This window comes from Ammospiza nelsoni, chromosome 1 (assembly GCF_027579445.1).
Source record: "Ammospiza nelsoni isolate bAmmNel1 chromosome 1, bAmmNel1.pri, whole genome shotgun sequence".
Lineage (NCBI taxonomy): Eukaryota > Metazoa > Chordata > Aves > Passeriformes > Passerellidae > Ammospiza > Ammospiza nelsoni.
In genome coordinates, this window is record NC_080633.1 from 101,651,320 (window position 1) to 101,672,023 (window position 20,704).

The 20,704-nt window shown below is 43.2% G+C and overlaps 1 protein-coding gene across 1 annotated transcript in view; it reads left to right on the plus strand.

The window, feature by feature from the left end:
* Positions 1–15,854: 15,854 nt before the first annotated feature.
* The window catches only part of PIEZO2 (piezo type mechanosensitive ion channel component 2), a 285,705-nt gene continuing 280,855 nt past the window's right edge, over positions 15,855–20,704 (plus strand). The window contains exon 1 of the mRNA XM_059480444.1: positions 15,855–15,968. Within this exon, the coding sequence (XP_059336427.1) occupies positions 15,905–15,968 (64 nt within the window). The 5' untranslated portion in view covers positions 15,855–15,904. The remainder of the gene's footprint in view (positions 15,969–20,704) is intronic.

Genomic DNA, 20,704 nt, shown 5'->3' on the forward strand with positions numbered 1-20,704 from the left:
GCAAGAGGGTCATGTAGAAACCACTTGCTCATAACAACAGGCAGAAACAGGATTCAAACTCATGGTGAGACAACTCCTCCAGGCATCTCTGGGCAGGGCAGTCTCAAAGCAGTCTCACAAGCTGTTAGGAAAAAACATTGCAGTCCCTAGACCTGCTTCTGTCTTCCCTCTCAGAGGTTTTGGGGAGCAGAGGGGAGACTGTAGAGGGTGCCACTTTCAACCTCCATTTCTTCCTACTTTTAGCCAACAGCAGCATTTGTTTGGATACAGGAAGTAAGGTAGGAGCAGGATCTGTCTAAGAGTGGGACTTGGAAGGTAAGCTCCTGGAGTAGGGAAGTGTCCTTGGCTCTGTACCTGAACTACTTCTTCTGGAGAAAGGGAGGGAGGGAAGGAGGGAGGAAGGGACCATGAAATAGTCTGAATCTGAATGCAGTCATAATATAGTTGCCCTGCTCACTGCTGGCAGCAGTAAGCTCTCATTTCATAAGGTGAATTAAAAAATCTCTGGAGAGGTTATCACTTTCTCAGACTATTACTATATTACTATATGTGTGTATACATACAGGAGAAATAGATGTTTCAATAGTACAAATATTCTTAGAATTTTAAAAGAAGGTTGCAAATTCTTTTTGAAAGGAAAAAAAGCTATTATTTCTTTTCTTGCTGAAAAATAGTAACATTTCTCATTGTCCAAGACTTTGCTAGCACACAAAACATTCTTCTTCTCTCAGTGTCCAGGTTGTCTGTGTGAGTTGATGACAGTAAACTGCTGGCTATCTCCATTTGGCAATTGTCTTTGCTACTTGCTCTGTTTTCATGGGAAAGGGTTCAGAATAGTGTATTTTCAAGTGCAGTAGCCCAGGATTTTCTTTGTATATGCCTGAAGAGGGAATCCAGAGTCCTGGGTCTCCATGGGTAAGGGTGGAAGAGCTAAGGATGAGTGTCTGGCAGAACAGGGGCAATTAGTGTCAGGGAGTGGTAAGCAGAGGAAGTTGTTTATATGAATGAAAATATGCTTGCATGTAGATTTAGAAATGAGCTACTATTTGATCTTCCTTGTATCAGAACTACCATGCTTACAAATAAGGAATCGTTTTCTTATTTAGCACAAAAATTATCTTTGTACTCCTTTATGTCTGTTGACTCCATGTCCTGTGTTTACAATGCCTCAAGGCTAGAATAGTTTTCCTACAGGAGCACAGGTTTCAGCACAAATTCAAAAAGCCAAAGTAATGCTAATCTGGAAGCTAATATACCCAACTGTATTTTTCCTCTGTTGTCAGAGTTTGGTCTATGGAGTACCAACTCTTTAAATGTAGTTACATTTAAAATCCCCTTGGAAAGTAAGAAATATATTCTTATATATCTGTGAAAGTCATCTGACAAGAAACCAAAGCCCATTTGGTTCTCTGATGTGAAAACTGCATTATTTTGCACAGCTGGAAGGTAGTGGTAAGTATCTTTCCTTTTGGACCATTTCTCAGGTCTATAGCAGCATTAGTTTTTCTACACAAAGGGAAAAACTGATGTTGTCATAAAATGAGTTTTGCAACAACTGTTTTTGGGTTTCTGCAGGGAAAGGGTTGTGCTTTTTTCTATTGGTACATTCAGATACAAACTGAAAAAGCTAAGTGTAAGGGAAGGGGGTTAAAAACAAATCTGAAGTACAAAAAAATTAATAGATTGGGTGAGTGTGGAAAAATTCTGACAGACTATGTAATTAAAAAGGTTTATTTACCTCCTTCTCTGTGACCAGAAGTATAGAAAGCCCAAAGGGAGGAGAAGCGGAATGAAAAACAATATTCTGTTAATAACCCAGCTGGTACAGACAAAGGAAGTGTCTGTGAGAGAGAGCAGAGGGGAAGTGGGAAACACTGCCTGCTGTCTCCACATTTCCTAGTAAAAACCTAGCAGAATATTATGCCTATATTCCTCCTAACTCCACATTCTGGGGAGATGCTGTCAGCACCTCTCATGACGCAATGCACTTTGGGTCTCAGCCCCAGTAGGTCACCAGTCATAGTATGCTTTCGGTAGACGTTTTGTCTCCTGGGAAAGGCACTGAACTTGAGCCTTTCATTCCTTTCTTTTCATGTGTTTGAGCCATAACCTGTTCCCTGAAGTCATTGTTGTCATGGGATTTCCGTTTAGTGACCACAAACTGCATTGCCAATTGCACGTTTTGCCACTAAGCAATTCTTACTGTTTTCTGCAGCCAGTGGAAAGTTTGTTGCTCACAAGGACTGTGAGTGGGACAAATAATTTTGCTTTAGCAGCCTAGAAGATTTGAAAATGCTGAGGCAGCATTCCTAATGTCAGAAACACATTCGTGATTGATTTATTTTGAGGATTAACTGTGCAGCATACTGACATAAGTTCCTTCAAGAAAAGCTAGATCTAGATCTAAATTCTGATACTGTGTGACTGCCTTCTGTTTACAACTGGACAGAGATTTATCCAGAAGATTTGAGGTAGAGGTGGAACTCTAGTAATGACTAGTAATAACTAGGAATGACCTAGTAATAGGAATCTATTATGTCATGCCAAGGTCTTCAGCATCCTCCTTATATTACTTTTCATGGTAAATGCATGTGGTTGAACACCACCCATCTATATGAACCTAAGGGTGATCAGGATGTGGGGTGGCTATTGCTGCTAAAGAAAAGCAGCAAACTGAAAGACAGCATGGTTTCCCACATCATGTTGATTTAAACAAACATGGCTGTTGCACAGAGTTGCCCAGTGCTTTTGAAGGAGAAAATGCAGACATGGACATCCCCTTCCTTTGATGTTCATTTTACAATCTTCTTTAAGTGGGTACTGAAGTTTGATGGCATTTTCAGCATTCATTCAAATAGATTGAAATGACTCTGAGCCACTACACTGTAAAATCTCCACAGTTTGCAAAGGCATGGGGCAGTCCTGCTGAAAGCCAGAAAAATGCCCAGAGAACAAAGAACAGCTACAATAAATAATAATGTTCTGAAAATAAATTACCAGAAAGACTGAGAGCCTGCCACCATAAACATTATTTTACAGGAAATGACAGTTCCTTGAAAATATTGAGCATAATTCTCTAAGGGAGAGAGAAAAACAACAAACCCTTTTCAATTTTAGAATTGCCAATGATGTCAAGGCTAAACCATTTCTGTCTTGTGATCTTGACTAGATGGTCTCTGAATACAAGTGCATCAAGAATATAAATGTAACTCTTCCTGTAACACTGGATGCAGCAACTCTGGTCTGAGCATGGCCTTTACAGTGTGACTGTTGATTATGTGCCATGGTTTAACCCCAGCTGGCAATGAAGTACCATCCTGATGCTCACTTATTCTCCCTTGGTGGGATGCATGAGAGAATTGGAAGGGTAAAAGTAAGAAACCCCATGCTTTGGGATAAAGACAGTAAACGTAAAGCAAAAGCTGTGCACACAAGCAAAGGAAAACAAGGAATTTATTCAGCACTATGGGCAGGCAGGTGTCCAGCCATCTCCAGGACAGCAGGTTCCATCACTCTTGACAGTAACTTGGGGGGACAAACACCTCTTCCTTCTTCCCTCAGCTCTATAGACTGAGCATGATGCCATATGGTTTGGAATGTCCCTGTGGCCTGTTGGGGTCAGTTGTCCTGGCTGTGTCCTCTCCCAGCTTCTCTCACACCCTCAGCCTTCTCACTGGTGGGGTGGTGTGCGAGGTAGTAAAGACTTTGACTCTATGTAAGCACTGTTCAGCAATAACTAAAACATCCCTGAATGACCAGCACTGTTTTCCTCACAACTCCAAAACATGGCCTCATTCCAGCTATTATGAAGAAAATTAACTCAGACAAAGTCAGCACACTGAATTAGCAGCTTTTTAGCCTTATTCCTGCAACTCATCCAGGAGAGACATAGTTGTATTGAACTCCTTGCTTAGGATTTGAACTTTGTTATAAAGACACTGCCCCTTCAAACGTGCTACCTGCGTGTCTTAATGGCTGGCATCTGCATTTTGGGTTGGAGATCTGTGACTGGGTGCAGGAGACAATTAGGAAGGGGAGAAGGAGGAAAACTGGTATAAACTCTGTCCTCTCCTTTTGAATAGGCTGTGTGACTGCAGAGGTCATGGATGGTGTGTATCCCTCCTAGCTATGAGATTTCTCCAAGGTGACACATATTTCACACAGACATTCAGAAGGAATATAACTATTTCTGCCCCTTTGTTCATTAGACAATTATTTGCTTCTAAAAATTGGTTCTGAGCCTTGAGGATGCTGCTTCTGCCTTTCTTATACTCAGGTAGCAGTCAATGCTGGCACCTAAAAGCTTTGAATTAACTTAAAAACTTATGTTTTACCAAATACTCCAGCCTGTAAGCAGGGAAAGTATAAAACAATCATGGTTCATGGGGACTTCACTTCCTATTTTTAGACTACTTCACACATATATTTTTGAGTAAGAGAACTGTTGTTTCCACCACAATAGTGGTTTAATAACTGTAAAAACCACTTTATTGCTGTCTTTGTACAAGCTTTTCTTTCAAGAAAGAATATTCAAAACAAAGAAAAGACAGGAGAGAATTAGGGAAAACATTTCTCTAATGAGAAACTGAAGGTCATTCCTCTTATCTAGTCTATTTTCATCTGCAAAGAGACATGCATCATGTTTAATAAAATATTTGATCCCAGCCAAAGAGTTCCTATCCTCCTCCATTGGTTTTAGTTCTGAGCTCTGTTTGCAAATAAGCAGAGGTCACTTTAATATGGGTTTGGGAAATAGTGAGATAAATAGAGCCTAGAAGACAACCACTGCAAAATTGTTATTATTATTTATTACACTATGGGAATTTTACAAATAGATAGGAGATGTGGCAGAAGGGGAAAGATTTTTTCCTTCCCTGGTATTGTTGTAAACACAAGGGACCAGAGGAATCAAGGGAAGGGCAAAAAGGAGATCACCCTGTCATGTCCCTAGAATGAAAAAGCTCAACTCTGCCTCCAACTTCTGTGACATTTGAAACACCTCATTCTTGATCTATGCTCAAAGTGTTTGAGTCAGGTATTTCATGTACATCCAGTCTTGTCTTAGATACCATACCTGGTTACCTGTGCTCTGATAACCAAGGGGGGATTGTGACAGTGGTAATCTAGGTTACTCTTTTGTGTCCCTTAACTACAAAGCCAACATGTTTTTATCACCTTGGATAAGGTGATAAAATATAAAGTTCAGCATTGTGCTCAACTATGTTTCTCTGTATCAAAATAAAATACATCATATAATGACAGTAGAAAAATTGTTCAGGATTTTTCTGAACATGCCAAAGAAGTGAGAAGAATGCAAGTCCCATGATGAGGTTCAATAGTAGGATGTAATTTTAAGAAAGTCCCTGCAAAATTTTGCAAAGAAATATAGTCAACTTCATGGTTGCCCAGGTGAAATACACGCTTGGATAATGTTATGCCACTTGATTTTTCATTATAAGCCAGCTTGCTCAAGATTCAAGAATTCCCTTAAATGTCCAAACTAAACTGTTTTTGTAGCTGTGGGCTGATCAAAACCTATTGCCCTCTAATGTTTAATTTTTATCATACAATCAGAATGGCCTGGATTGGAAGGGTCCTTAAAGATGGTCTAGTCCCAATCTCCCCTACAACAAGCAGGGATAGCACTCACTAGATCAGGTTTCTCAGGGCTGTATCCAACCTGGCCTTGAACACTTCCAGGGATGAGACATCCACAACTTCTCTGAGCAACCTGTTCCACTGCCAATCACCCTCTGAGTAAAGCATTAATCTAATCTAAACCTACCCTCCTTTAATTTAAAGCTGTTGTCCCTTGTCCTATCACCTATTTGCCTGTATAAAAAATCCCTCTCCCTCCTTTTTGACAAGCCCCCTTTAGGTACTGGAAGGTCATAATAAAATCCTTCCAGAGCCTTTTCTTCTCCAGGCTGAACAACTCCAGTTCTTCCAGCTGGTCTGCATAGGAGGGGTGCTCCATCCCTCTGGTCCTCTTCGTGTCCCTCCCCTGTATCTGTAACAAATCCATGCCATTCATGTGCTGGGGACCCTAGAGCTGGACACAGCAGTTGAGGTGGGGTCTCACCAGAGGGGAGTACAGGCAGAATCATCTCCCTCAACCCTCTGCCCACGCTGCTTTTGAAGCAGCCAGGAGTATGCTCTGGGCTGTGAGTGCACATCTCTGGGTGATGTCCAGCTTTCCATCCACAAGAATCCCCAAGTTCTTCTTGTCAGGGCTGCTCTCAATGAGTTCCTCTCCCAGTCTGTGCTCATGTCTGGGATTTCCCTGATGCAGGACCTTGCACTTGGACTTGTTCAACTTTATGGGATTCTTGTGGGCCCATTTCACAAGCTTGGTCCCCTTGGATGTCATCCTGTCCTTCTCTTGTGCCAACTGCACCACTTTGCCTGGTGCCATCTGCAAACCTGCTGAGGGTGCACTTGATCCCACTGTCTGTGTCAAGGAAGATATTGAAGAGCACCTGTCCCAGGGCAGAGCCTTGAGGGACACTACTTGTCACCTACCTCCACTGGGCATAGAGCCATTGACCACATCTCTCTTCCCGTGTCCATCCAGCCAATCCCTTACCCTGCTATTTCTCTTTCCAGCTGAGCTGAGTTGACCAAGGACAGGTAAAGATGCAAAAGGCTTGTTTTCTCAGGTATCTTGGGTTGTAGACTCATTACCTCATGGTAAAGAATGCCACTGTGCACAGCAGCAAGGCAGCTCTGGCATCCTACTGCCTTTCTGTCCCTACTGCCCATAAGGGCCTGTAGCAGGCAGGTAAACCAGGAATGGACTCACTACCAACCCTCTAGTCTTGCTAAGGAGTTAGTGGAGGGAGAGATGAGTACCTTCAGAAAAAAATCCAGCACTCTCAAAACAGGAGCTCTGGATTGCCCTCTAAACATGCCTGCAGCTCTCAACTTTATTGGAAGACCGGGCTCCCAAGCTGAGTGGTGAAAATATGCATGCATGTAAAACATATCACAGACCTAATCTTTACATGTGCCCACTTCAGCTATCAAACAAGTCACCATGAGAGCAGAAGTCTGTGCAGCAGCAGAATCACTTGAGAAAGTGTAGTGGTGCAGATCCTTTGACCTTGCTACTGGTACTATGTGTGTGCTTGAGGGCTAGGAGCCCCCCACTCGAGCCTTGCAGGAGTAGAACGGATGCAACAACTTGTGCTTGCTTTGCCTGTTTTGTGCCACTTGCAAGGTGGATGTCTCAGATCTGTCACACACCAATTACCTGAATCCCAGTACACCTCTCTGTAGAATAAAAAAAAAAAAAAAGCAAAACCAAGAAATTGGTTTATGAATCCCCCAATGTCAGATGGCTGCACATCAGCAGTTGAATCTGATCCTGTGGAGCTCCTTGTGCTTCTTTGGAGATTGACTTGGCCCTGTTGTGAATAATAAACCTACTCAGAAATTTAATCCACTTGCCATATTAAAGCATGCATTTCCTTTTTTTCTTTTTTTTCTGGGTAGATTCAACCCTGTGTTCAGTTACTATTGTCTTATTTTCATATGGATTTTAGTAATTATAAGTGCAGAAATACAATTAGAAAAGCAAAATACAAAATTAATGGGAAAACATAATGGAACTACCAGGGTAGGTATAACTCAATAAGTAGCTGAAAGGATCTATTCCCAGAATGAATTCCAAAACTTTTTTTTATACTCTCTCTATAATGTAAATGGAAAATGTTATATCTCTGGATAACAATCTAAGACTCAGAAGCAGTGAAAGGAACCTCACTATCTACCAAAATATAGGTCTGCATCTATAATTGATTCTGTCTGGTGTTTTTGGTTTAGGGTTTTTTTTCTGTTTGGTTGTTTTTGGTTTTTTTTTTATTTAATTTATTTAATGAAACAGGTTTGGCAATGCTTATGTGGGATCTGAAATATTTTCCATGTTCACATGCCTGCATTGATTTCACATTCAAATCTCAGTTTGTACCCCAGACCATAGGAAAATGCATGATCACACAATCACAGAATCATTTAAGTTGGAAAAGATCTTTGAATCATTGAGTCCAATGACTAACCCAGCACTGCCAAGTCCTTAAGTGCCACATCTACACATTACTGAAATACCTCGAGGGATGGTGACTCAATCACTTCCCCGGGTAGCTCGTTCCAGTGCTTGAAAACCCTTTCAGTGAAGAAATTTGTCCTAATATGCAATCCAAACCTCCCCTGGCATAACTTGAATTGGTTCCCTCTCATCTTAGAGAGAAAATTATATTTAGATTATTTGGAGGGTTTTTAATTAATATTTTTTGGTCTATAATGCAATGCTGAATCAAACTGGTATCTGAATGAAGAATTAAATTTGAGGGTTTTTTAACAAAAGTATTTATTAGGATTCCATCCTGTAACTCCAGTCATGTGCTCTTTAACTTTTGTATGCTTTTTCCATTGGTGTTCTTAAGAATGAAGGCAGTGTTTTTCTAAGTCAAACTTGTCTCCTCTTGTACCATGAAACAGAAGTGTTACAAGCAGTGGTATTCCAGGTTTTCTCACACTGGTCAATGTGCCTGTCCTTTGCCAGCTTTGACTCCTTGGCTTAGAGGAGAGTTTACAGTCCATGCATGTTGTCCAGGTCACCAACGATGTGTGTAGGGTGTCTGATCCTTGGTGTCACATGATGTTTGAGATTTCAGCATGAAGCTGTCTCTTTAGTTCAGCAGTAATTATTTGGAGCTGCTGAATTTTCACTACTAAAGAAATGTCTGTCTGACTGCAGAAACAGTCCCTGTAAATGAATTAACAGGGATTTTTAATTTTTTTTAGCTGTCAGGCAGCATGCATGACTTTCCTGTTTCACCTCAAAGTGGACTAAATTTCTAGCATTATTATCTAATTATAGCACTGGTCATTGGAATGGAAAATTATTGTTGCTTCGTTTTCCATTGTTGGTTGCTCTGGGGATAGATGTCTCTGTCCAAACCAGTCAGTTTTCAAAATTATTTTTAAATGTGTACTGCTGTATGGAGCAACCCTGCCAGGTAATTCTCTTTTGCCTGGAGCCATTCATCAGCTGACTTCCTCTCCTACTTCTCGATTCCCTGTTTCCTACCCAAGACAGGGATGAAACACACATGTGTGTGTGAACATAAAATTATTTCCTTCCCCTCTCTTCCTCATTTTGTCCATATCCTCCAAGCCAAGTTTGTCCTTTAGTTGCTAAGAGCTTCTCTCAATGAGTTTATCCTGGAGAGACAGGAAAAATGAGAAAAGGGGAGAGGTGAAGGGCTGTGTGTCTGCTCTCCCATCAGGTGACTGAGCTAAGGCATGCCAGCAGCTCTCTTAGCAGAGCCCTGCTGGAGCCACTTCCCTTTCCAACCTGAAATTCCCATCTGCTTCCTTACATTGCAGATCTGCCTGAGGCTGCCTAAGGTGTGGTAACAACACACACAGATTTTATAAGGATTTTTTCAGTGTCTGTTTAAAGGGAAGCAAAAGGACAGGTTGAGTTTCTCCAGCCCTTGCAGAAGAGCAGATGTTGCAATAGTAGGCTCTGCAGAAAGGCAGGGAGGGATGAGGTGGAAGATGTGGGGAAACTGAAAAGAGACACTGGACTGAAAGCATTTCATTGTCTCACTAGAAGGGAGTGCTCCCTGCCCACGAATCCCACGTGAACGAAGAAGAGTGTTTTTAGGGCATGCCTGCCCACTGCCCAGCTTTCAGGAATGATGCATTTCAGTCACAGTCAGCCTAAACTGGATCTGAGCTCAGGACTTGCAGGAGTTAGTGGTTTCCTTGATTGCGTAGGCTCAGCTGGAGAAAGGAGTTCTGGCTGAAACACAGGTGTGTGAAGTGATGTCTGCTCTTACACTTGGGTAATAAATCTATTATTTTACTGTTATACTGCTCCACAGAGAGTTCTGGTTTTGGTCCAGCCTGCTTTGGGATCTGCTGAGGCTCGTTTCTCTTTGCTCTGCACTGATGCCGCCAGCAGAAGTGTAAATTGCGACGGTGCTTCTGTGATGCAAAGGCCCAGCTCTCTGCCAGCTACTAATGATATCCCCACCACAGCAAAGCATCGCTGACAGCCATTTCCAAAGGAGTCCAGATGAATGTTTCATGGTTTAATTCCAGCTAGCTCGGATCTGTTGCACAGCTTTGTGTTTACAGCAATCTGAGCAGGAGTGTCTTGGAACCACTTAATTTCATCACGCACTTTATGGTCATGTTGTAATTATCCATAGTCAAACCAATGATCTTGATACAGAGCATGACCAGGAATAATTGTATTTCATGGCATTGTTCCATCTTGTCTAAAAATTTCTTTAAAATATGCCTGAAATGTAAAAGTATTAAACAGATAATCTTAATGGTTAATTCTTTTTCAGTGACGAGTAGGAAATTTATTACTTGTGGTTTTTTTCAGACTGAAAAATACTCTTGACAAGCTCTGCTCTTTTACTAGACAGTTTTAATTATGTGACGTGCCTGTTTGTTATTTGACAGTCTGCTCATGTTTGGGCTCTGAACATGCAGGGGAAAATTCATGGTTCATTGTTTCTTGAACAATCCTTTCAGACTTTGCACAATCTTTTGAAAAAGTCTTCCAATGTATAATATGATTACATGCAGGCAGGTAACCTATGTATGCTGAATTAGAATTATTTTTCTTTTTTTTTTATTTGATCACTACTGAGGTGTGATTTAAAAATCCCTGGCATAATATGTCTCAGCGATCACAAAAATCTGATCATCTAATCAGAAAAATATTAAAATTACTAATAATCCCGAACTGTTGAAGCTATCCTATGCTTCTTATTCTACCAAGAAAAGAAACTTGCAAGCAAACAAAGCAGTGTCTCACCTGCTAGTGATTACTTGATTTGGAAGGAGCAAACACAATTCATGTATAATTGCTAAAATTTACTCCTGATATGAGTTAGTTCACAGGTATGTCATGTCACAGCTCTGTGTGAAGATCCCACAAGCTTCCACCTTGTCTAGCCTCTCCTGTTAATGGATATGGAAGAGCTTTCCCATGTTATTGATGCAGCCACAAAATAATGCAGGAGGAGCTTGGGGATGGTTTTGGTTTCCATCCATTCAGTGAGCGGCTCTGTTTTGTTAGTCCTCTGCACTGACCCCTAGACAATGCCATTTCCCTTAACAGTCATAATGAATGTTGCACCTAATGATTAACTTCTGATCTATGTAGAAGTGTTCAGTAGTCAAGAACAGATTTCCTTTATAATTGCATAGACAGTAAATGATGCTTTGAGACATTGTTTGGATTCTGCCAGGTTTGATGTCGTACAAAACGTGATGAAACTAGAACTGCTTGAGTACCTGACAGTTCTCTCTTGTTGAATTTTACATTATTCTCAAGTAAAGATGATAACATTTTGATACTTCCTAATTGACCAGATTGTAAAACCCATCAAAACAAGACCAGCAATCAACAAGAGTTTCTATAAATAGGTATTTACTGAGCAAGATGAAAGTTCTAGACAGACTCTGTGACATGAGTTGTGAAAACTAACACAGGATAGGAGGCAAAAAAAAAAATCAGACCTTTGGTAATGCGTTTGATTTTAGAGAGCTTCTGCACACCCTGTGCCCAGTTCTAATTCATCTGAAATGAGTGGTGAAATTGTGGATTAATGAATGGAAGATAAATCAACCATGGAGGAAATTTGGATGCTCCAAAGAAACTTTCCTGCTCTGCTGGAGCAGCTGAATATTCCTAGGGATGCCTACTCAGCATACATTTGAGTGGAATGAATTTCTTTATTGTAAAGTAAGACAAGCTCATAATTTAGGAAGATAAAATAGTTACTGACTTCTGCTGGTACTGGGGAGTTAAACTCACTCTGAACCAAAAATCAGCTTGAACTCTTTTTTTTTTTTAATTTTTCTTGAACCAGAACTGAACTTGAATATTATTTTGAAGTTTAACTGAACTTCATGCTGGAAGAGAACAATATCATTTTCAGTCAGAAGTGAATGTGAACTAAGCTTAAAAACTGAATTGTTTGACTCCTGGTGAGCCACTGCAGGCTGTTCCCCCAGCTGCTGACAGGACTGAGCAGGAGGAGAATAGGTACGAGGAGCAGGATGTTTTCATGTATTCTTAGGGAGCATGGATCAAGAGACATAACACACTAGTTAATCATCACTGCAAATGTTAAAGCCATTTCCTTCCCCACAGGTCCCCAAAGCGGGACTCTCATATTGTAAGAATAACAAATATAAACCAGCACTGTACAGCAGTGACTGCCCTGAAAAGGCTTCCGTAACTTCTCCTGCCTCTCAGTGGAACTTAATGCCTTGCTGCCTTTTTATATAGAGGAGTTTTATTTCTTCAACTAGTTTAGCACTCGTTTATGGAGCGAGCCAGCTGCATGGATTGTGATCATGTAATATATATATATACATAGCCAAGCCCTTGTTATATTATTCAGAGGCTCTGACTGTTAGAACAAAAGCATGAATTCATCATTCAAACAGCCAAACAAACACAACAGCTCAGGCAATTGGAAGCTGTTTTTCTGAACAGCACTGTTTTGGACAGTCAGCTCAATGCAGTCAACTTAACCACCAATTCTAAATTATTATATTCTACCTAGTGGAATTGGTGACACAATACATTCTGGACTTTTTCCCTCCCAGTAGCTCTCTTGGCTTCTGACTCAATTCACTGCCACTGATTTTGCCTACTGGATGGAGCAGGAACAACATTTTACAAAAAACCCCCCGAGTTATCACTACAGAAAAGGTGACAAGATGAGGTAGATCAAATATTTTCATGGCTGAGGTTTGTTATTTTATAAAAGATCTTCTTCCCATTCTTTATTAAGGCTTCATCAATCTCTCCAGTGCTAAGTGTTTGTAACTAAGGTGGGTGTTACACATCTGGGGGACTGAGATCCTGGTAGCTGAAAGCAATGGAAAGAAATGCTGATAGGTGATGAGATAGCTACATCCACTGCTAGCACATTTACTGGATGCTAAAGGAGTCACACAGACTGGCAGTTTCCTGTGGTTTGCAGAGGGAAAGAGGAAAACTCGGTGGCTCACAATGTGAATTCAGTAAGTTGTATGTCTTTAGGGAAGAAGCAAACCTCTTGCTTTATATTCAAATTGCTTTTGCATCACTTAAAAAAACTGGCATTAGCTAAATAAGCTCCTCGCCGATTTCTAATCATTGTTCTCTATTAGGTACACTTAATCAACAGATACTTACCCCATTAATTCAGTTTCTATATTTAAGTCAGTCCTGTGCTTTATTGCTTCCATGCTGGCTAAAGTGCCTCTCCAATTTTCAAGTTAATGCATTTATTGTTTCTGTCAACAGCTGAGCTACAGAAGGTGTACACAATTCTTGGTAAGGCTTCATGTATTTCTTTATACTTTTTACCACTCCAGAGGTGTGTGGTTGGACAATGGATGTTTCATTGTTCTCTCAAAATTCTGTGTATGCAAACACGTTGCAGGAAAGAGATGTTGTTGCTTACACGAAAGACGTTTTAGCCAAAAGGTGGCACTGCGGCTGCATAGATTTTGCAGTAGGTGAACAGTCTGGTAAAATGTAAGGAGCCACGCAATGCATTTATTTAAACTCCTCTTTTCATACAGTGTGAATGGAAAGTATTGAAAAATGGCTAATTAATTCCCAAACACTAGCATAAAACCAATGCTTTCTGAAGTAATGAATTTGGTAACACTACTCTAAAGATAATAAATACTTTATCCTGGCTTTAGTTAATTTGAAAAACTCAAAATCAAAACAAAACCAACAAAACAAAACAAAAACCCCCAAACCCAATCAATATCTGAAAATGTGTTGCCAAAGTGCACAGAATGTTTCTACTGTGCATGTATCCTACACATCGACTATTATTAACTGCTGCTTTGTAGCCTCTAAGGCAAGGAGAGCTTCCTTGGAAACTAAAAATTTTTAAGATGGATCCTGTGGTCTTAAAACAATGTTGGGATTGACTTTACCACAGGCTGATCAGACAGTTTAGCAGACTAAGTAATTGCTGATCCTAGTGTTCTGCCACCTGCAGACACCATCACCAGGTGTATTCACAAAGATTGATGTGCACAGAAACCTGTGCCAGGAGATTGGGAATCACATATCCAGGCTCGTTTCGTGGTCCAGATGTGTGGGTGAGCCATGCTGGGCCTGAATGCAGGGAGGGAGGGAGGGAGGGAGCAACCTCCACAGGCTGTGCCCTGACACCAAAGTGTCACATTCATCCTGCTAGGATGGGGCTTCCCTACAATCTCTGTTAAGATGGATAGAGGTTACATTTTACTCCACACACTGCCTGTGAGCTGACTGTACCTCCTCAGAGGAGGCTTAGGCTCTGGTGATAGGGTTCCTTTTATCAGACTCATTAGGCACATGGAATTACTCTCTGTAGCTGCTTTTCCTGAGCATTTTCATATATGTAAGTCTAGAGTTCTTCACTTCTCAAATATACTTGTCTCAGATTCTGTTAACACATTACATAATATTTGAATATCTGAATAATTGCCATTATTCATAAAACAAAAGTCAGATGTCTACATGGCTCAACAATAGTCATTTGAACCCCCCAAATGCATAGTTTTAATTTTTTTCTTTAAAAGACCTCTTGTATTTTCCTGTGAGTCATGTTCACGTTTGCAATTATTTTTCTCTGCAAGACGGATATGAAAATACTTTTAGAAAGCACAGGAAAGCAAAATATGCTTAAGTAATTATGAGAGGAAAAAAAAAAAATCCCAAAACAAACATTCAAACAAGACTTCAAGAGCAAAATCTAGGACTCTTTACATTTGAAGCGAGACTGGATGAGGTCCTTCACCAGGAGGAAGGGCTGAGAAGTTATGTCAAGGACCACAGGGTCACTGCTCCGGCATTCTCTGACCCCAGAGTGAAGTTACCTAAAGCACTGCCCCCAGGAAGAGGCTGTTCAATCTAAACTTCCCTCATTTAAGTGTGAGGCATTGCAATACATTACCAAAAGTGAAACACATTTTTACCTGTATTGATAACAACGTTAATAAGTTTATATTTTACAGCATCGCTATTCCAACCCCGCCTGAGAGGTTCATTCAGCACACGCACAGGGACACACCAGCTGGGCCTTGACGCGGTCCCTTTAAACCCACAGCATTTTCTAACCAGCACCGTATTTTAAAGGGTAAAAAGCTTTCCAGAAAAGTCAAATACATTCCAGCCACCGGAGATCTATTTTTTTTTTCCAGGCGACAATTTTCTTGTGGACCTAAATGTGCTGCTGAAAGGGGAGGGGGAAGGGGGGAGAAGGAGGAGGGCCGGAAAGTGAACAGATTAGAGAAAACCGCTCCCCAGTCAAGAAAAAACCCTGTTAACAACAAAAATTTAAACGAAAAAAAAGTGAAGAAAGAAAAAATTGTTAGCACCCCTCTCCGAAACCGGCACGGAAAGAAGCGTTAGGGAAAGCCGGCGAAGTTTAGAGCGCAGAGCGGGAGCCGGCGCGCTGGCAGGACGGTGCCGGCGGAGGGGCGCGCAGGCAGGGGCGGGGGCGGAGGAGGCGCGGAGCGGAGCGGGGCGGGGCGGGCGCACCGCGGGCAATTCCCTGGCGCGGCGCGGGGCGCTCCCGGTGCCGCCGCTGGGCCCGCGCCGTCGGGCGAGCGGGGGAGGGCGGTGCGGGGAGCCCCGAGGGGCGGGCGTGTGTGTGCGTGCTCCGGGCCGGGGGTGCGGCGCGGCGCTGCTTGCATGGGCTGCCGCCGGGATGCGGCGGGAGGCGTGAGGCGGCGCGGCTGAGGCGAGGAGGGACGGGCGATGCTCCGCCGCCGCGGCGGCTCCGCTCACGGGCGGCCCTAGGAGCGGCAGTGGCGCGCAGACAGGGACGGCTCTCCGGCCGGCCGGCCGCGACCCCCGCCCGCCGCGATGGCCAGCGAGGTGGTGTGCGGGCTCACCTTCCGGCTGCTCCTGCCCGTGTGCCTGACTGCCGGTACGTCCCTCCGTCCCTCCCTCCTTCCGTGGGTCCCCGGGCGGGCGCGCGTCCCGGGGCCGTGGGAGCGCCGTCGCTGCCGGCCGGGGCCGGCGGCTTGGGGGATGCTCCGCTCTCCTTCCTCGTGGCATCTTCCCCGTCCCGCTGTTTCTCTAAGAAACTTTAAACTTCGTAACTCGCCCCTAATTTCTTGTATGTTTGCCGTTGTTATTAATTTTTGTCGCCCTTGGTGTCCGCCCGGAGGTGCGGGGCTCCCACGTGTGGTGTGGTGCTCCCGGCCGGGGCACCGGCGTGCGGGGCTCCGCGGCTTCTCGCTCGGAGCAGCTGCCGCTGCTTTTCGAGTCCCGCCTCGTCCCGCATCCTCGGGCAAAGCGTGGGAGAGAGGAGGATTCAGGATTTGCCCTGCAGGCAGTGTTAGGGTTTCGGGGGTACTTTGTAAAGGGAAGAGTGAGCGTCTTTCAGAAGGAGCAGTTCCCAAATTTGCAGAGGTTTTCAGGAGGTAGATTTTCCTTACTTTGAGAGAGAGAAATTTCAGTCTATTAAAACGCGTTACGTAGCAGGCGGCCATCCAAGAAACTAATTATTTTTGGATGGAGAACTGCGGTATCCAGCCATGGGTGAATATGTTAATATTAATCCGTGCCCTCCGCACAATTTGGAAAAACTCTACAGAAGTCCCGATGCCCGTTAGATCGCAGGACGGCGGGGTGGCCTCGAAAGCCGCGGTTGCGGAGGGCAGCTCGGCGGGGGCTGGTGCCCGCCGGGGGCTGTGGGGCGGGAGACGGGGAAGGGGGGTCGGGAACGCTCGGCGCTGAGAGAAACCCGTCCATGGTCAGCCCGGCGCGGCGCATCCTCCGCGGGCGGCGGAGCGGTGCCGGCCGTACCTTGCGGGGCTCCCGGGCCGCCGCTGGCCCCTTCCCGGCCGCACGGAGCGGGCGCCGAACCGTGGCTGCCGGGAGCGACTCCCACCCTCCGTGCGGCCTCGCCGTCCTTGCCGGACCGCGCTGCCCAGCGGCCCCCGAAACAGGCGTCCTTCCCGCGGCTTTGCCCTTGACTAACCCCGGGGTGGCCCGGCCAGCGCCTCTCTATTTCCGCATCTCTCCCTCCACCCTGCCCGGGAGCTGCCCGACACTCTGTTCCAGGTGCCCTCTCCTGCCTCCCACTTCTCCTCCGGGAAGGAGGACGCGGGTCCCATCCTCAGCTGGAGGCATGCGGGACCCAGGGCGCTCCCTGGTCCCTCGCCGTGTGCAGCCCCCCCGGCCTGGCAGTGAAAATGCACTTTTCCCCCGCCGCTTTGCCTGAGGCCGTGTGTGCGGTGGGTTCTGTTAGCTCGGTTGTATGAGGGATGAGAGGGAGGCAGCTTTCCAGACCAGCACCAGCATCTGCACCCGCCTTCTGCTCCTTCTAGAGCCCGTGGCCTCCCCGCAGGTGCAGCCCTAGGCTTGGGTGGCCAGCACTGGTGCTGGGAAGGGCACAGTTCCACTGATCCATGGCAGCAGATGAGGGGATTTAAGGCTGTCCCTGTGCACCCGGTGTCTGTGCCGTGGTGGCCGGTGTGCAGGAACGCTGTGTGTGGAGGAAATGGGTGGTAATGCATGGGGCAGGTGGTGGGGTGCCCTCAAAGCCAAGGGCTGAGGATGTCAGGCAGGTCTTTCAAGGCCAGTGTTAGTCATAGAGCTAACTCCCTGTTTGGAATCAGCCAGACCCCGTGCTTTCTTTAAATTTATAAAGGATCTTTGAAGTGTGAGGATGAATTAACTGGAAAGACCTGTGGGGCAAAGAAATGAATTAGGTGAATTTTTTTTAGTATTATTCTCATTATATAATAGGTTGCTGTGCTATTAAAATAGGAGGGCCATTATTCTGTCTAATGCTCAGACTCCTTCTGTATCAAAACAAGTTCAGATAAAGTGGATTTGCTGTCCATATTCCCGATATTTAGTAACGCAGAAGTACTTTCTCATTGCAGTAATACTTCCACAGATGAGAACTGATGTTGTCATGAATTGCTTATGCTCATCAGTCTTACTAATCGAAAGATAAAACCTGAAAGAGGCACTTCCCATTCTCAGTATGAAAAAGAATTCCCACTGTGGAACTTTTGGGTTTGGACCTAGCTATCTTGTTCAGTTGGATTTGAGAGAGGAATTAGTAAGTGGACAAACAGCTTTTCTCTTACCTTAGTTTACTGTGTCTGTAGGTGTTATTTTTTCCCCCTTTACAAACTCTTAGCAGAGCCCTCACTAGGAGGAAAATCACAGTTCAGCTGTCTTCACTCTTGCACTTACCCTGTGTCTGCACCTGAGTTATCCCTGAGCCAGTGCTCTCTTCCTTTCCAAAGCATCAAGGAAGTGTTTCATGGGCTTCTGTAAAAGGCTTTTTAGGGTGATGGTTTTTTGTGTGACTTACGGTGAGGTTACATCCGCAGCTGAAAAGCTGCTGCAAGGACTCACTGAGAGACTGATGCTCTTGTGTCTCCTGCCCCTGTCTGGGCAGTGAATGTGTCTGGCACTGCCAAAAGCGTGGAAATGCAGAGTAGTTCTTTTGGTTCAGAATCCATTGTGTGTGATTTTAAAATGCTCACTTACTACAGTTTCTTATCATGGTATAATTTGGTTTTTTGTTTCTAAGTCTAGAAAGTAATGAGGTTGGAGAGCCCTGACCAGGTATGTGGAGGGCAGTGGCAGCTGTGGCAAACTCATTAAAAATAACACATCTGCTAAGCTGAAAATGGATTCTTTAAATACTGTTAAAATGGTTAATACTTTAAGTCTTAATACCTTAAATACCTTAAGTTTACATACTTTTAAAATAAATACTAATGCTAGTTTGCATTTATAGAAAAATATCAGTTTGCTGGGATGAAATACTTTCCAGGCACTGATCAGTACCACATATCTGAGGAAAAAACACAATTGCTTGTAAGAATTTTTAAGATCAGATCTGTAGCACAGAAGTCTAATCTTGTGCAGGTAAGCCTCCATTAAAAGCTCGAGAATGATGGGTCTTGAGTGTCTGATAATGACAGGAAACTTAGCACACACAAAATAAAGGGCTTTGGAGACTGAAAAGCTTATTGTGGGCTTATGACTTTAAGGTTGGTCCTGTCATGTTATTTTCATGATAAGAATCTTATGTTCAGTCCAATGTGATCCTAGAGTTTGGATAGTAACTTAGAGTAATGTGAAACTTATTGCAAATAAAGTAGTGTGTTTGGTAATAGGACTGAGAGAGTCTTATTGGTACTTTATTGGATTTTTTTTTTCAGTGTGATTACTACAATGTGATTTTTTTTCTCTACTGTAGTAGTGCAATGCTGAAAAAACAAGTAACAAAATAGAGGAGAGGGAGCTTTTGGCACTGGTGCTGGAAAGTGGGCTTTGTGTATTTTGTCTTTTAAAGCTTGAACCTTGGTGTGAATCTGTCTTCTTTTGTTACTCATATGTACTGGAAAAATGCAAGAAGTGATTTTTTGTGTTGAAGTAAGGCATCAGAGCAATCTTTTGGTAATTGCTTTCTTTGGTTTATAGAGACTCGAACCACAAAGCTGGCTTACTTAATAACAGTTTTCAATTATACTGCTTCTAATTGTTTTTGTTCACACACAATTCATTAGTTTTCTCTTAAGCCAAATATGGTTATTTTCAAATGGGGTGCTGGGGAAAAATGCTTAGGACATATTTCCAGAGGATGGCTTTCTCTGGGTTTTGACTGATGCTGTTGGATTGTGTGTTATCAGTAAATGGGCTTCAGTGAGATAGTTGCCTGGGCCAAGTGCTTCCCAGAAGTTACACTTGCTTTCTGAACTCTTGAATTTTTACCCAGATGAACTCAGAGTTGTAGAAGCTTCTAGAAAGTTTAGAGTTTTCTGAGGGGTTGAGTGCAGGTATCAGTGTTTTGAAAGCAATGGCAGATAAAAATAAAATACTTCAGAATTTTTTTGGTGATGGAGTTCAGATATTATTTGGAATTTTTCACAACTGTCTTTAAGCCAAATACTTAAACTCTGGTAAATAGCAGGAATTATTTTTCTTCATTTTATTTCTTTTATTTTTCCTTTCAGCAACCAGTACGCATGAAAATGATACTGAATGAATCAGAATTAGCATCTCTTCAAGATATGAACAATATATTACAGAGAACATTTCTTAAATCATTACAGTATTTACAAAAGTACATATATTCACCTGCTGGAAGTGCCTCAGTGGGAGTGAGGTCTGTGTTCTGCCTTGGAAAGAAAAGGTAGATTCCATGATGCTTAGGTGATATTTTATCCCCAAATTAACAAATATTGATGAAAATTTTGAGGGGGAAATACCTGAATTACTACATTACCAGGTATTAAAATGCTTCTTAAATTGCATGCTTGAAGTGTATTTCAGAATCTGATACCTCCCTATGCGTTTTTCTGCTCTGAATTACTGCTACTCGCATTTGCTATAGACAGAATAAACTGGGCAGCTGTAATACTGAGGCAAGCCTATGGAAGCAGTGAACCATGCTGTGCTTGGATTATTATTTATTTTGTGCTTTTCGTTGATTTCACTGAGGTGGCTCTTCAAGAAATGATCATAGAATACACTATTTTGTTGCAGTTTTCAGGTGACTGAATGTTTTTTATGTGCCTGTCTCTGCAGGTGATGTCATGGTGATGACGTAGCAAGTTGTGGTGCAAGATTGTTCAGACTAGAGGGCGGTTTGTGTAGAGGCATTGCATGTGACAGTGTAAACATGCG